Source organism: Mastigoproctus giganteus, chromosome 7, assembly GCF_048544385.1.
Source record: "Mastigoproctus giganteus isolate SK-2022 chromosome 7, ASM4854438v1, whole genome shotgun sequence".
Lineage (NCBI taxonomy): Eukaryota > Metazoa > Arthropoda > Arachnida > Uropygi > Thelyphonidae > Mastigoproctus > Mastigoproctus giganteus.
Window position 1 is genome coordinate 24225334 of NC_143581.1, and position 16956 is coordinate 24242289.

A 16956-nucleotide genomic window follows, 5' to 3' on the forward strand; every position below is an offset into this window, starting at 1 on the left:
CGATCTTCCGACGATGTTCCTTGTTTTTGTGATATGGAGAGTTGCCATGTAGGGAGGTCACTTCCGTTTAATTTACCACAATACAGAGCACACAGAAATGTTCAGAAAATAAACGCAGCACGCAGTATTCGTAGTTCCATGCATGTGGTGTTATTGTCACCTTTAAATACATGACACAAAGTTGCTAATCTCTCACTGAAGAATGTTTAATTGCTGGGTAGAAGTACGCACAAAAGTTTTATCCACTTGACATCCCATTATCAATCCTGTACATTTGAATTGCTAATAAAGAAAATACAGAAGAAGCTTTTTTTTATTGTTTAATTCAAGAAAACTAGCAATACATAAAAGTGAATATATATCTATGCAATCATCAGTGAATACAAGAAAATAGTATCTAAGAACTTGAGTGCATTATAAAACAACTGAACTAGATCTGAAACATCAACAGGATGGTATACAGTAGAGAGGTGCGCTGTTCGTCTTCAGATACAGTTTATTGATGCCTGGAGAAAAGAGACCTTTGAAGTCCACAGAGTGAAGACCCATTACTGCAACTTTACTGTTGGTGCATGTACAAATTTCACCCTCATAATTTGCATAAGTATCACATTTCACGGCAGTGAAATTGCAATTTTTGTTCGTTATCGACTCACCGTAAAATCCTACAGCACGATGATGGTTGCAACTGTATCCATCTAGCCCTGAAAGAGAATTGCACATTTAATAAAATAATAAAAGGGAAATATCTTTTTAATAAAGATTACACCTCACCGCTACTCCAAGCATATGCACGTGGAGTGGACTAAAAGGTTTTCGATGTTTTGAACCAACTTTGGTATCCGGTGACATACAATATAACGGAACATATTTTAATAAGGCGCCTGCGGTTGGTGGAGTGGTTCGCTGACTGTCCTTCTGCAGCCCTCGTGGTAGCACAGTTGGTAGAATTGCCATCAACCCGACACCGGTGGAAAAGACCTGAGTCAGAGTCCCGTGATGACGTGGGGAATATTTATGGGCCTTTTTTTACAACGTGGCAAAGTTAGTTGGTCTCAGTCGAGAGTGGCATGATTTTTTCTCTCCAGGAAATTGGATTTTTCGTCCATAAAACAGAAAATCGACCAGAGAATACACCCAATTTACAGACGGTATACACGAAGCAATATGGCCTTAATCACTGAGGCTTCTAAACCGTACTACTACTTTCAGGAACACCGATGCCAGCGATTAAACGAAGGGTTGCAATTTAAAAAGGTGGCCAACGTCATCTTGGTGATCACTAAGCCATGCGTATTGAATTTGACAATGGCGGAGGGGACCACCAAGTACAGCTGGAGCAATGTCCAATCATATCCCAATTGCATTCATAAGTTATAATTCGGTGGCAAAACACAGAGAAATATGTCCGCATGGGGGTGGCACTATACGGACGTGAGAGCCTTACGGCTTTGTCCTGCTGTAAATTGAGTTTGAGAGGTATCATAGAAAGAGCAGAAGGACTAATCTTAGAATGATTTCTAGTTAATTTGCCTTCAAAGTACCATAAATAATGACCACACCTGAATGGCTACTTTAACAATTAGCATTCTTTATCATGATTAGGGGATTCATCAAAGTGGATGATACTGCATACCATTCTTGTTCATAAACAGCTCTTCTCTCTCTCTATCGAGACCACGACAGACGCTGAAAATACGATTATACGGAACAGAAATTTGATGGAGTGGCTCTAATGAAAATTTTATAATATGGCATCAGTGACTAAGGCCATATTGCTCCGTGTGTATTCGCTATAAACTGGGTGTGCGAGGTCGATTTTCTCTTTTCTGGATGAAAAATCTGAGTTTCGGGGAGAAAAAACCATGCAACTGTCACTTGAGACCGACTAACTCAGCTACGTTGTAAAAAAGGCCCATAAAAGTTCCTTCCGAACTCAGGCCTTTTGCACCCGGTGTGCAAAGGACGGCGTTCCTATCAACTGGGTTACCCACGATGGCAGTCAAAGACAGTGTTATGATCTTGGAAATCATGCGGCCTTGGAAATCAGTGGCCACCAACGTAATAAGGTAGGTAGATGCGAAAGTCCACAACTGGCAGAGGAGCGGCCCATCCAGTGTGTTACAAACAATTCTAGATGGTAGATGACTGTCTTCATTCAGTGCAACGCCAAAACGTTTCTTGAAGTGATGAAGTTTACTTCAAGAAAAGCGATATTTCTCTTGGAAAACTCATTTTCCTTTAAACTGGTTGATCATTTTTGTTGTAACTTTCAGTGGCATTAATTTGTATAACATTTAAAATAAATAGATTTAAATGGGATACACTGGTGAGTGCAATCAGTGGGTCACTGAACATTTTAGAGGACAGTCTACCGGATCGTCATGATTTTATCGATGCATCACAGGCGAGAAACCCGTTTATCCTTTGTATGATAACTCTGCAGAGGAGATTTATAGAATGGAGAGGAAACAGAAAGAAAGGAGAAGGATGTAGATGAAGGCATTCCTCACTCCTGCTCGTGTGCACAAGGGACATCAATTTAATTAAAAGTGATTAGAGGAAGTGAATGTGGAGAGTCGGCGAAGATGTGTTGGAGTTTGAAGGAGCCCCTCATCGTCCCACCCATGCAGGCAAAAGGATGAGCGATAAGGCGAAAGGGGAGCGGAGAAGTGGAAGGATAGAAACAGAGGTGCGATAAGGAGAAAGATTGCCCAGAAGCCATTCCCAAGGGTATGGACCTTGTAAATCTCTCTCTCTGACAGAAGCCCAGGGTGGGACATATCTTTCCCATACTCGTAGGGACTTCAAGGTCTTCCACTTTAGAACTAAGTACAAGTCCAGCTAAAGGATTCCACCTTGGTTTTTTCGCCATGGTCAAAAATGTTACCCACTCCTACTGAAGACTAAGATCTGAGTTACAAAATTGTCATATTAGGGCCATGCAAGAATGGACTTGTCTATTCATGCGTAACATGCCCATAAACTGCGTGTGTTATATAGTCGATTTTTCCGTTTTTTGTAGGAGAAACTAGAGTTTCCTGGAGGTAAACTTTGCTGTGGCCGCCTGAGACCGACTAACTTAGCCACGTGGTGAAAAAACTCATAAAAAGTTCCTCATTATTGGCGGAATTCGAATCCCAATCACCGCGGTGTCGTTATGACAATGATTATATTCTTGTTCTACTCGCGCGGAATGTGATTCAGGATGATGAGGATCCGCTAGGTGGCCTGGTGTGTGAAGTCGCGTTCTTTTGGCGCTCCTGTTTACCTACTACATTTAGTGATTTTTATAAATTTAATGTTAAATAGTTATGCTTTGTCTGACGCTGGATCGTTGTTCTTGATGCCTGACTACTTCTTCATACTGTATGCTGCTCCTAAAATAAGTAATTTTTGATCTTAATTTCTGCTTCCCTACCGTTGCTGACCAGTGTGTTTTCGCCGTGCTGCTCTCAGTCTGCTTTTGTTCGCCACTCTGAACTTTTACCTTGAGGAATGAACGCTTGGGGCGGCGACCTACTTTCGTCTTGGAGTTAATAACAGTGAGAAAGTTAGCCAAGAACAATTTCTTTAAAGAGAACAGAAATATTGTTATTTATAGTCGTTTGTCTGATGTCACATTTTGTTGGATATTTCCTCATCAAAGAACACAAAATTAAATTGGGATTAGAATGGCAAGTAAGCAGCAGGCAGAGGATTTTCCTCCTCTTCTTTCTTCTAAGCCCGATCCTGATTTGATAACTCAACACGTCAGTCCTCAGAGATTGGAAGATCCCTGTTCTCAGGATGCTTCTCGGGTGCAAAGGGTTTCACAGAATTTGACAAAGACACATTCGGTGGCTTCAATCGCAGAGGCTTGACTTCGAGACTGGTGTTCCTCAATATTAATAGAAAATGAAAAACTAAAAGTGGTCAATGAGGAGATATTAAAACGGGCTAGTCTTCTAGAGAAAATAGTCAGCATTTCTTCTAATGTTAACTTGTCACCTTTTGAATTGTCTCGAACTAAGTATTACTTTCCTTCCGAGACTTTGTCTCACGGAGATCGTGAGCAGGATTTGTTCAAGTACCTGTGGAATCTCCTGTCAGAACTTTTGCGGAAGTTGCCAGTGGCTCATCTAAAAGTATGCACGCAAGTGGTTCATCAAAAGGTATGCAGGCAAGTGGTTCATTAAAGAATCAACAAGCAAGTGTTACTCCTAAGGTTAAATCCGACAATGTACTTATTCTAAGACCACTAGATTCTAGTGACTGTAATACTAGTGCTGAGGTTAGAAATCTTGTCACAAAGACACTTAAGAGTGATCAGAAAAGTGTTAAAATTAAATCGTTACTTACTATTCTGAATAAACGCGTTATTGTGGAAACTGCATCCAAAGATGACTTGGACAGCTTTACTGCAACAACGTCTGTTGTATCAGCGTGACTCTCTCTGAGAATTCCCCGTAAAGGTAATCCGATCATTCTGGTTTATCACTTCCCCAGCGAATTGTGAAGGGATGAGAAAGTTGAAAATCTATTTCTAAAGAATTTTGTAGATTTCAAGTTTTCAATTGAGGAAGCGAAACAAGAGAGAGGATTTAGGTTCACAACTAAGGCTAAATTTGAATCGTGTGTGCACTGGGTCATCAGTTTCTCACTCAGACTATTCAAGAATATTAAGTCTCAAGATTGATTTTTTTTATAGCGGTCCTCGCACAAATTTCGTCCTTTTACTATTGTTACAAAGTGCTACCAGTGTTTGAGATATGGTCATACTGCACGACTTTGTGCCCATCTTGTGGCCATTGTGCCCGCAGTGGGCATGTTTTGGCAGAGTGTCCGCACAGAGAAGAAGAAGTATGATGTGTCAGTTGTAAAAGAAGAAAGCGTAACTACCAACATTCTGTCAGAGATGGTTCATGTCCTGAATTTTTAAAAACGCTAGAAGCGGCACGCCTAAGGACTGCCTATGAGTAACACAACTAATAGCCGTATAAATACTGAACATTATAAATAAATAAATTATAAATAATTCTGATTCAATTTTGCCAGACGCCAACTCAGGTAATCATCCAGTTCTGCAGGCTCCAGTGCATTTGACGATCATGCAAATTAATGATTTTCGTTTCCGGGCAGTTGCTGATGAGTTACAGATAGAGACTCATTCGGTGGATTCAACAGCCTTTTTGTGCGTGTATACATGAAGGAGGGGCAGTCTTCTAAACTTTTGGGGTTTTCCTTGAGGACTACGGTTATCCAACCAGTGGACACGGATCCTAAATCTTGTGTGGTTGGTTTTAATGAGAATCTAGACATTACAGTCATTAATACCCTGGGTACCCAATTTTCTACCTGTGTTATGGTCTTGCATTTTAACATGAAATTCTACCTTATATCTTTATACTGTCCACCGTCAGCTGATTTTGATCAATATTTAGTTTACCTGGAGAATGCTTTTAAGCTTCTCAGATCTTCCTGAAATATTTTAATCTCATCTAACATGAATGCCAAATCACAATTCTGGTTTAGTTCCTATAATGATTCTCGTGCCCACCTCTATTTGAGGAGTTCATAATTTGCTATAATCTCCCTATTTTAAATAGGCCGCAAAATTTCACTATTTACTAAAGTTTCACTGGTGATTCAAATATTGACTTAACTCTCGCGAGTTCACATTTTTATCTGACCGTTTCTGACTGGAGCGTCAAGCCTGACTGGTGTCCAAGTGATCATCGTGTGATCCTTTTCATAATTTCATCTAAACCTACGTTACTTTCTGACCCCTTGCCTCTGCAGCTGGAACTAGTAAGATTCTCTTTGAAAAACATGCTGGCCTGTCTTCGATTCTTCTATTCTTCGGGACTTCTCGGATACATAGCCTAAATCATTGACATCCTTTCAATTCCGGAACTTGTTGATAGAATTCAAAATTCGATAATTAAAGCTTCTTATCAATCTTCAAGATAAAAGAGGATAACCTCTAGGACTTGCCCGTGGTGGGCCAAGGAGCTATCCCGATTAAGAAAGCAAGTTCACAGTGCACGCCGTTTTAGTCAGAGACATCGAAATTGGCGTCAGGATGATTTAAGAGCATTCTACGAACAGTATGCAAAAAAAAAAAAAAAAAAATATACTTAAATCTATTGCAACTCGGAAACTGGAAGCCTGAATGGCTTTTGTGCAATGTTCTGGGAATGCTGATCCTTGGGGATTGCTATATAAGCTTTTCACGTGGAAAATATTTTATTACAAAAATATATATGGATCTGTTTTCGCAGACTCGACTGAAACATTAAATTGGGCAGATAGCGTTAACGCTTTACTAGACAGTCTGGTTCCAGTGGATGACGTGGCCTCCGATTCTCTAGACCATTCAGGGACTCGTCTTGCTAACGCCAGTTACAGTATTGACATCCAGGGTGAATACTGTAACTGGCGTTAGCAAGACGAGTCCCTGAATGGTCTTGCTAACGCCAGTTACAGTATTGACATCCAGGGTGAACCGTTTAATCTGCTTGAATTGAACACAGCTGCCCAAAAAAAAACTTTGCCAAATGTGCAGGCATGGACCTTGTTGAAAATGCATCTATATTAAGACTCCTGAAACTTAGACCTGAAATACTTCTGTTTTTGTTTAACGAATGACTTCGGAAGGATACTTTTCTAGAGGATTGGAAAACAGCACTGGTCAAACTCAAAAAAAGCCTGGAAAACCATCATTTCATCCGAAGCCTTAGAAACAAATAGAGCTCTTGGCAAGCCTAGGAAAATTATTGGAGGGTCTTATAGCTATCCGTCTACACAACCTATTACAATTGCAGGATTTAATATCTCCATAACAATATGGTTTTTGTCCTGGCAGGTCCTGGGACTCAGCGAGGATGCTTTGGTAGACCTGGTTGCTCATCTGGAAAACTCGACTTATGAATATGTTTTAGCTATATACACGAGTGTTCAAAGAAAGTGCATCACCTAGGAATTTCACATTTCTAAACCTTTTTCGCGGTGGTATGTTACGTTAATGACTAGCATCAAAAATAGAAACAAAAGATATTTATTAATAGTTAAGGCAAAGCTAAGTAATATTTGACAGGTGCTCTCAAAATATTCCATAATGAGCATTTGCAACTTTTATATAACAGTTTTGGTAAACAAGACAATTATGGCTGAAATGTTATCAGAATCCCCCAATTTTCTTAAATTTATCATTTTAAATGGAAAACAAAATGAAAAGTTCACCAGGTGCACAATAATATTTAGTTGAACCGCCTCTGATGACAGCAGCACACCGTCGAGGCATTGACCAGATCAATTTCTGAAAAAAGATAATCAACTGATGGTTCGTGGTTCCAAACACGAACTATGGCTTCCTGAAGTTCCACTACGAAGGGTCTTTGGTTTCTTTCTGGTAATTGCAGATCCCACACGATGCCAACAGTTCTCTATAGGATTCAGGTCCTGGCTGTTTCCTGGCCAGGTAAAAGTTGTAATGGACCGTTCTTCCAACCATTTTTTCACCTATAACAAATGTAAACACACTACTGTTGAACCTCTAATGCAGAAATGAAGCTAAAGTAACTATAGAAGTGCCTACTTACACGTTTCGCCCGATAACAGGGAGCAGAGTAGTCCTGGAAGATGCAGTTAATTGGCAGGTTGAAATGGTCTCTAATGGTTGGCACCAATTTGCCTTCCAATATAGCCAGGTATCCATTGGCAATTACGGAACCTTTTAAAAACTGCGCGTGATACGAAATGCACCCCCATATCATTTGGCTGGTAGGGAATTTCACTGTAGACGCCATACAGTCTGGATGGTATTCTTCACCACATCTACCATCAGAGCCATGCAGGTTGAATTTCTTTTCACCAGAGAAAATAACTGACTTCCACTGCTCGGGGCTCCATTTGACATGCTCCTTACACCAAATTAATCGGGCCTTTTTCATTTTTTGTGTGAGCGGGCTTCTTCTTCTTAGGCTACAAGTCCATTTTTGAAGAGGCGTCTTCTGACTGTTACTGCACTTGCTACCATCCCTGTATGTTCTTCCCATTCTCTTTTCAGCTCAGACGATGAAGCTTTACGGTTTTTAAGGCATAAGCGTTTCAAAACGCGGTCCTGGTTTGACGTAGAGACTCGTTTGCATCCGGTTCCTTTTTTTCTATCAGCAGAACCAGTATTTTCGAGTTTGGAAAGAAATCTACTCACTTTAGACTGATTACAAGACACTCTATAGGTATAGGCATAGGTACGTTGAGGGTCTAACGGCTCCTGGGATGTCTCCCATCTCCGTATGTTCTATGTACCCTGTCAAGGCCAGAGATTTTAAAAATGTATGGATCATGTGATATGTAGTGTGTTGTGCCCATTGTTCATCCGGTCTGTTAGCCGCCGGTCCCCTGGTGGGACCCGACGTTATCATAACCAGCCACGGGGAGGCCGACCGGGTGTACCATTAGGACAAATCTACTCTGGCAGGTCCTTCCACCTACTTTCCTGAGATTTCAGTGGCTAGGACCTAAGAAGTAAAAGATGAACGCGGTCTATTCTGCCGATAACTTTAGAAATTTCTTTAGATGGGGTTATGCCCTGGAAATATCAAGATTTGAGGCCTAATAGGTCGGGCAAGAATTTTGGTGTTAATTAAATTTGAACGTGTGGGGCAGACGCGGTGTGAAGTGAAAGAAGGATAGGGAGACTGAATTCTGAGGGGGAGGAAAAGGAAGTAAGGGGACGATAGAGTACATTGTCCCTTCTAGCTTTGGTGCATACCCGTGTCCCACCAGAAGGAAAATAGGAGAGGCAGGGGAACGGCGAACAAGTTCCTCTCCCCACGCCGGGGGAATATGTTAAAAGATACCTCGCTAGTGTGGAGTAGAGAGCACCAAATGGCTTTCTATACGTCGCAAAATGTTAGCTTGATAGTGTCATGTCCAGCATTTGGGTCCAAAAGAAAGGCCCTACCCCTATTATGTTGTGTCATTTTCTTTAGGGAGGTAAATGGGTTCTTAGTCTTGTAAACAGCAGCTGGGCAAAGTAGGTGAAGGCCCTGTAGTCGTCCTGCTCCTATAAAATGACGTACTCTTCATTCTTGAGTGGTGAATGGATAGTCGTGTATAGTTGTGCACGCAGATCCTCGAAGCGGTCGCACTCGTGAAGGAGGTGCTCCCATTCTTCTTGTCCACATGCACAGAATGGGGTGTCTGTGAGACCAAATTCGTGTAGCTTTCTTCTAAAGGAGCCGTGCCCAGTCAGTAAAAATGTGGTGTATAGTCCGGGAGATAGCCATGCTGAGGGAAGTGGATACACCCTGATGATATCCGGGAGGAACCTTTTGGTAATGATTCCTTTGATAGTTAAATTCCATCTGTTCGGCCCAAGTCAGGACTTGGAGCGCGTGGGTGCTGACAGTGCAGCAAGCTCTGGTAGTTGTAAGTAATATGGAGCGTTGAATGGATTCAAGCTTTCTTTTGTTCACTGCCATATTTGCCTTGGTGTGCCACACCCCCGCAGCATATGTCACGACTGGGATGAAGACTGACTTATATAAGCGGGTGAGAACCCGCTTTTTAGGTCCCAGTCTCTGCGGGTTATTCTGACTATAAGTGCTGATATTTTTCTAATTTTTGTTCTAAGGTTCTCCAGGTGTGGGGTGTAGCATATGTATTCCCGAAATTCACGAATTGTATCTCTTTCCTTTAACTGTAACCTAATGGACAATTTTCTAATTTCATTTTCGCCAAATGGCAACGATTCTTGTTCAGAAGGATTAAACCTTCGTTGTCCTCGTTTTCCTTCTCTCGTCATCGATGTTGTCATTAGTTCCTAAATGTGAATTTTTTCTTCTTTTCTTTTTTTTTTTGAAACTGTCCAAAATATTAGTGTCATTCGGATATTCAGGTACTGTGATCGTGTAAACAGAGATATGGAAAATTTACGGAAAAATGTCGATAACGCATATACGCGAAAGAACAGATGATTATTTGTCGGGATAAAAGAAAATCGCTCTGTCCTAATTCTCGAACTGGGTACTTACAGTTGATTCACAGCGGTGTCCAACCTACGGCCCTCCCAGAAAGTCAACTAAATTAGCATAAAGAAATCTAACTTTGAATTTTTTTGAATATATCCTGTGCTGGAAAAGTTTGGACACCACCGCAGTAGAAGGTGGACCAGAGCCCATTGGGAATACGCCTTGATCTGCTCACACACCACCCCAGTAGAAGGCGGACGATTGGGAATACGCCTTGATCTGCTCACTGTTGACCAGCGCGATTTCTCCGTATGTGGGACAGGTGGTCGGATAGGTTTCAACAGGTACCACTAAACTGTAGAATGGTAATCCCTTTAGCTGTCTTAATTCGCGCAGTAGCACTAATTGCCTAAAGACCAGAAATGCGAACAGTGCGCACCGAGTTAATTCTCTCCGTTCACTGTATGAAAATTTTCTTTGCTCAACGAAAAGTATCTTAAACGTTACTTCCAAGGGGAATTCAAAATGATTCGCTATAAAAGGACTTCGTTAATCAGAAGTCCGACTGAGTAATTTAGAATTATGAGAATGGTTATACAGTTTTATGTAGAAAGTATCTTAACAATAGACAGTGAAAAATTCAAATTTAAATAATTTCAAGCCTATTTGAATAGTAGTTAAGAAGAGAAGAAAAAAATTACTGAATATTACAAATTTCAAAGTTCACTTAGAACTGGCCCACCTTCCAGTGGTGTGGACGAGTACCAGAATCATCTCTCCATGTGATTGATGCTTATGGGTAGCCAAGAGGCCAGAACAGAACAACAGAAAACACACAAACCTACGTCATTCACATGTCTGGCCCATTTGTAGTGATATTGTGCTTCACAGAAATACGAGCAGGAGTTTGACTGACGTTCTAGGAGCCACCCTTTACATATACACATATGCACATGTGAGAAGTGACATTCTCCACAGGTTCAGCAAGTTTTCAGCAAGATTGCCTGCCCATTGGCGTAAAATCCCATTGGGATTTTACGCCAATGGGCAGGCAATGAATGGCAATGGCACATAAAAATAGCTAGGTGTGGTCACTGCGAGTCTTTCTGGAACAAGGCCAGATCTGGATGTTCAGTGGCCCAAGAAGTATGGTAGGGATTTCAGCACCATAAAGACAAATGGGAGTAGGAGCAAAATCCGGTAAGCACTAAGGATGGGTAATGATCCGTAGTGATTTCTTAAATCTTTTTACGGAGGTATTTCACAGCAACCTTACACATCGCTGTATTTAAACGACTTATTATTTTTTAAAACCATTAAACGAATTATCCATATATATTCTTTAAAGTAAAAAAAGTATATTTCTGATACGTACCTGAAGCACATCCAGGTTGATTGTCGCCACCATTTGGATAAAAATCGAGGTATCCGATTGGATCAGCAATTCCTTCTCCAAAAATATAATATAAAAGGCCAAGTTGATTAACGAAGGTTCTAAAAATTTCTTTTGTAAGATCAGTGAGGAGAGGGCAAATAACAAGGAGAGGAAGTGAAGCGCAAATCTTTTCCAAAACGTCTATGAAGAAGAAAGAAAAAAGGTTAGAGATGTTTTATCCATTTTGGTGTGGGTGCGACAGAGAAACAGGTGATTTTTAAAAGTGGTTTTTCGCACAACCCTGCTACCTGTGTCGGCGTCATCGCGTTTAGTAACGATGGAGCAGTGGACTGGTAAGTAGTGCATTCTTCAATGAAGCATATCGTGTAGTATGGAGACCACAACAGAAAATTTATTATCAATCAGTTTATGACTTAGGGAATACATTTTTCAGTATAGGCGGAAGAAAACTACCACTTGTACTCCTAAAAATCTTTCCATATTACCAAAGTTAAAATATTGGCTCCCACTGCTCAATATCGGTCTTATTTCGATGAAAATGAGACAAACATGACTAATCCGCCCGCTTTTCAGATGATTGGAACGTTTCTAACTGAAGAAATTACCCGGCTTTTTTAAGCCGATCCTGACGTGTGGTTTGAGCACGATGATGAGAATTCTTACTCCACAAAATCAGTTAATGTTGTTGGACCGCTGGTCCCCAAACGAGATCACGTTAATTGGGTGAAAGAGAATTCATCGTAAAATACGGTGAATGACAGTTCACTGTAGGACTGTTTCAGCAAAAGTATTTGGTGAATGCGTGACAGTTCGGCGTGTGACAATTCCCGGTAACATATAGAGACCACAGATTATGAAAATAAATGAAACAAAGGTTTTGAAGAACCAGATGTGACTTTGACCACTTATAGTTGTGTTAAACGAGCTTATAGTTATGTCTGAAACATGGTGTTCGGATAGGATGTAACCAGCTATCAATGGAGGGATGTCCGGATATGAATGTTAGACATATTACTGGACGACACTATTCGTCCACAAGAGACGTGACTAATTTCTGCTTGTTGGATGGAGCTGGAAACCACTGCGTCAGACGTCGTTCCAAAAGTTCTCATAGATTGTCTACAGCCTTTAGATCTAGTGACTTCGACGGCCATAGTATGTGAAAAGGTTCATTTTCATTCTCTTCAGATCACTGCGTGATCACCTGTGCTCTGTGCATTAGAGCATTGTCATCCTGAAAGATAGCTCTCTCTTCATTAAAGAAATGTTTGACCATTGGATGAAATTGAACACTCAGGACTGTTAAATAGCGATTGGCATCAACCTTACCTTCTGACGGAACGAGAACATCTAAATCATGCTACGAAGAAGCAAGCCACACCATTACAGAACTCTTACCAAAGTGCAGGAGGATTCGTCGGAGCATATCACATTCCTCCGCTGCTCAAGAGTCCACAGCTTGTGCTGTTTGCACCACTGGACACGGTCATATGCGTTGTCGGGTGTGACGAGTGACTTGTGAAGTGCAACTGGACCGTGATATCCAATCTATGTAAGTTTTGTCATAGTTTTTGACGAAACTGGGCACTCGCATCTTGCGTTGAAGTCAGTTCACAACTGATCAGCTGTTGCTCCTCGGTTTCGCTTTGCCCATCGCACTAATGCTCGACCAGGATGCTGGGATGTCATTTGCATGTTTATTGCGTTCTTTACTTGCTCAATTCCCGTTGAGCAAGTAAACACCGCTGTTTGGCATAAAACTAACGCTTTCCACAAAATCTCGGTGTTTCCATTTTTTGTTTATTACCTGTATTTTCTTTACATGTGGTCTTCATTCCAACTGTCTTCTCAGTATAGTTATCATATACGAGAGCAATTTACATAGTCAGTGAATTCCCACCTACCCGAACAACCTTTGTTTTTCAAGAAAACAAGACAACTAAAATAGAATAAATCCAATTTACGTGTAATCCAACTATTATCTACAGCTCCACAAAAATTTTCATAGTGGTGGAAATGAAAACAGCCCTAAAAACTGCTGGTCATTCTAACCAAGTATATTACTGCTTACTAACCCTTAATCAAGGGCGTTGAGAGCCAGCACCGGCCTTGGGAAAAAAGTCTCACTGGTCCAGCCTGCCATTTCCTGTAGGAAGTCCAGATTCCACTTCCAACCCCCGATCTATAATTCCCGTTGAAATTGATATAAAAAATATCGAGCCGTATCCTTAAGAAATACACTATTATTTAATTAAACATTTACAGGGTGGAATGTTGAAAGTTTGCATTTTTGGTTTTGCTTTGCCATGGGCCGAATTCTTCCACAGAATTCATAGAATTACTGAAATGTCAATCCCTCAACATTTTCTTTCTCAAAATTGTCACAAAATTCCTTGGCTAGAAAGATTGGTTATATAACGCATGTCTTTTTTAACTCTTTTGCGAAGCAATTTGAAAAGCGAGGTCATAACTGATTGTCCGCTCACTACTGCTGACATAAAACTCGGAATTCAAGAAAAAATAATCAGAATCCCATCTAACATACTGCAATCTATAATTTCTAAAAATAAAATGCTTTTTTCTGTAGTTTAAATTAGTACTTTTTATTTTTATAATCACCTGTTTTTCTACAGCACCTTCAATTAACCGTTAATTCTGTTGATGTAAAATCTATCTACGAAGCACACAGTTTTATTTTATGAAATTCGCATGGCATAAAATTAGGGAAAAATATAACCTGAACTAACTGGCCAAAAAATTAGAAGCCTTTATTCAATATCTATAAACCCCCACCCCCTTTTGTTCAGATTACAGCCAGTAAATGACGTGGCATGGAATGCAATAGGAGTCTGAGAAAGAGTCTACGTCCACTTTGATCAATCTTCCATCAGAATATTTGTCATTTGCTATATTCTGGTTGACAGAGAATTGCGAAGCCCAACTACCCTTTCCAACATAACAGTGAGTTCCTTTTCCTTCGTTTTCTCAATTGTGACACCTGCTAAAGGTGCTCCAACAATAACTCCCTCCTGGAAATCGAAGATCACCTGTCTTCTCTCTGACCGTGTTGAACAAAAAGCACTAGAAAGGCGAAAAATGTTTATCTCATACCAAGGAACTTATTGTCACTATGTGACAACTTACATTTGCCTTGTGCTGCTTCCAGTTAAAAAAGGTTTTCTATTTTTTTTGGCCAGTGGGTGTACTTATGATATCTTTACAAAAATCATGTTATTAAAGACTTCATTATTTGCAATGTTTCGAATGAGGTGAACACCAATATCATTTAGAAATAACTTTTCTGGCAGACAGAAAATTTTAACAATATCTCATGCCAGTTGATCCTCACATAGCAGAACCTTTCTGGATTCCTTGGATATCTTTTGTCTCCATTACCACGTTACAGAAACAACAAGAGAAAGCATTGACTCTTCATTCATAAAGAGTTATCACATAAAGAAACCACCAGCAGGCAGCGATTATAATCTCCTGATGTGAGATTTATTTAGAGATATGACAACTGTCAAGGATAAAGGAAGCGAATTTTTATTTTCGTAAAGGTCATTACAATGCCTTTGAACTGTCTTTAACTTCACTTCCGTGGTACCAACTTCAAATGGTGCTACCAGCTGTACAATGCTACTATAACTTTAGTACCAACTAAGAGATGTTGTTCAGATTTTCAGCAGTAACCTAAGCATAATATACCAATTGGGCAATACCATACTCAAGGTCGTGGAGAATTAAAAAGACCAGTAGGATTATTGTACTGTACGAAATGCCTTATGTGTGCTGTTCAGAGATTTCTGAACAGCACAGCATTTAAAAAGAATTAAAGAATTAGACAAATATTAATAACTGGGGATGGACAAATTATATGGGTCGTTCTTACATTGTATTATTTATTTTTAATGGTACTTTCTTGCATCTTATTATTGTACTAATACCATTACTAATAATAACTTACCTTCCACAAGAGACGTTCCACTGGTATGAGTAATGTCTACAAACCATGCATCTGAAACGTCCAAACGTTCACTTGGAGGTTTACCACTAAAACAAACTCCAGCAGGATCGAGTCCTATAAATGAAATTGCAGAAGTAAATTACAAAAATTAGAATCAGGTTTAGCAGCTACATCGTATAAAATATTAAGCTCTTTTTAGTGATAACTGAAATACATAATATTCATACTAAGTTCATTGATATATGCCCGTCGGGATTAGCACATTAGTTTAGATTACTGTCCTTCAACGGACAGTAAAATAAACATTAAGCTTGGTTTCTCAAAAGCATCTATCTCAAAGATTTTTGAGTGGAAAACAAGAGGTTCTTCTACATCTCAAAAGGCGTAAATGTGGCATAAAATCAATACTTCAAGAGCCAAGCTGTCGTACTGAAAGAGGACTCAACAATAAAATAGGACATCTAGTGTGCAGCAAATAACATCTAAATTCAACCAAGACCAGAACTGCCCAATTTCGACCGGTACCATCTCCAGAGAATTGAAAAAATTACAAGTGGGTATTTATTGGTGATTTTCATGTTGTAAGGGGTGAAAAAATAGGAATAACACACGGAGAAAATCCTATTCCCTTCATTAGACGAGTGAACAAACCTTTAAACTGTCAGAGTGGATTGGTATTTTCATGCCAGAACTTCAACTTCCTAATTTACGCTTGCATTTCCAATAATAAAAATTTAACTCATATAATCACCTGAAATGCGATATAGTTTTTGAGTAGCTGGATCCAATTGTTTTGCAGCAAATCCTGCAATGTGAGCACCTAGACTGTGTCCAATTACGGTGGTGGTGTTGAGGGAAAGTACTCCATTGCTCTGTAATTCAGAATGAAGAAATGTAAGAACTGTAAGGCTCAACATATTCATCCAGTTTTTAGATATGTGTATATGCATAAGTATAAAATTTTAAGCGGATTAATTTACTTCAGATAAAAACTAAATTAAACGAAAGGATATCCATTTGTAATACGAAATACAATTCGAATCAGGTGGGTATTTCATCCATTTCATTCATTTCATTCCAATATTCTTATAATGGATGCCACTTACCGCTTTGATAAGGAATGAACCAACTTCCTTACCAACGACTTTGGCACCTTGAACAGCATTCGGATAAAAATCTAAATTTGCTACTGCTGGGTAACCAACGATAATCACATTGCAGTCTGCTTCATTCAACAGTCCATCTATATACGTCTGTAAATACAAAAGAACAACAGTGCTTGAAATACAACATTTTTATATCTTTCAGAAATATTTATTTTTGAAAAATTAGAAAATAAAATCGTCTTTATAATTTAAGAAAAATGGATCTGATTAATATTTACAATTATTTTAGAACATGCTTCGAATGTCCACCGAAGTCAATGACAATTCGCTAAAGTCACGAGACGCTTTAGGTGATAGTTAAAGCTCAATTTGGAAGCAGTCACTCTACCCTCCCTGTTCAGTGAATTTGTTCGCAGATGAGCTGCGAACATCCGGTGGCTACGGATGGATAATGGAAGGCATATGTTTAGAAGATAACAATATGCACTCAGATTTCTCTGTACTGTCATCCGCACAGTAGATCCAATG

General features: G+C 39.8%; 1 protein-coding gene across 1 annotated transcript in view; it reads right to left on the minus strand.

The window, feature by feature from the left end:
• Nucleotides 1–425: 425 nt before the first annotated feature.
• LOC150082657 (lipase member I-like) overlaps nt 426–16956 on the minus strand; it is a 37038-nt gene continuing 20507 nt past the window's right edge. The window contains exons 4-8 of the mRNA XM_090378730.1: nt 16429–16575; nt 16074–16194; nt 15323–15436; nt 11335–11535; nt 426–704 (exon numbers count right to left, since the gene is read on the minus strand). Coding sequence (XP_090234856.1) covers nt 445–704; nt 11335–11535; nt 15323–15436; nt 16074–16194; nt 16429–16575 — 843 coding nt within the window. The 3' untranslated portion in view covers nt 426–444. The remainder of the gene's footprint in view (nt 705–11334; nt 11536–15322; nt 15437–16073; nt 16195–16428; nt 16576–16956) is intronic.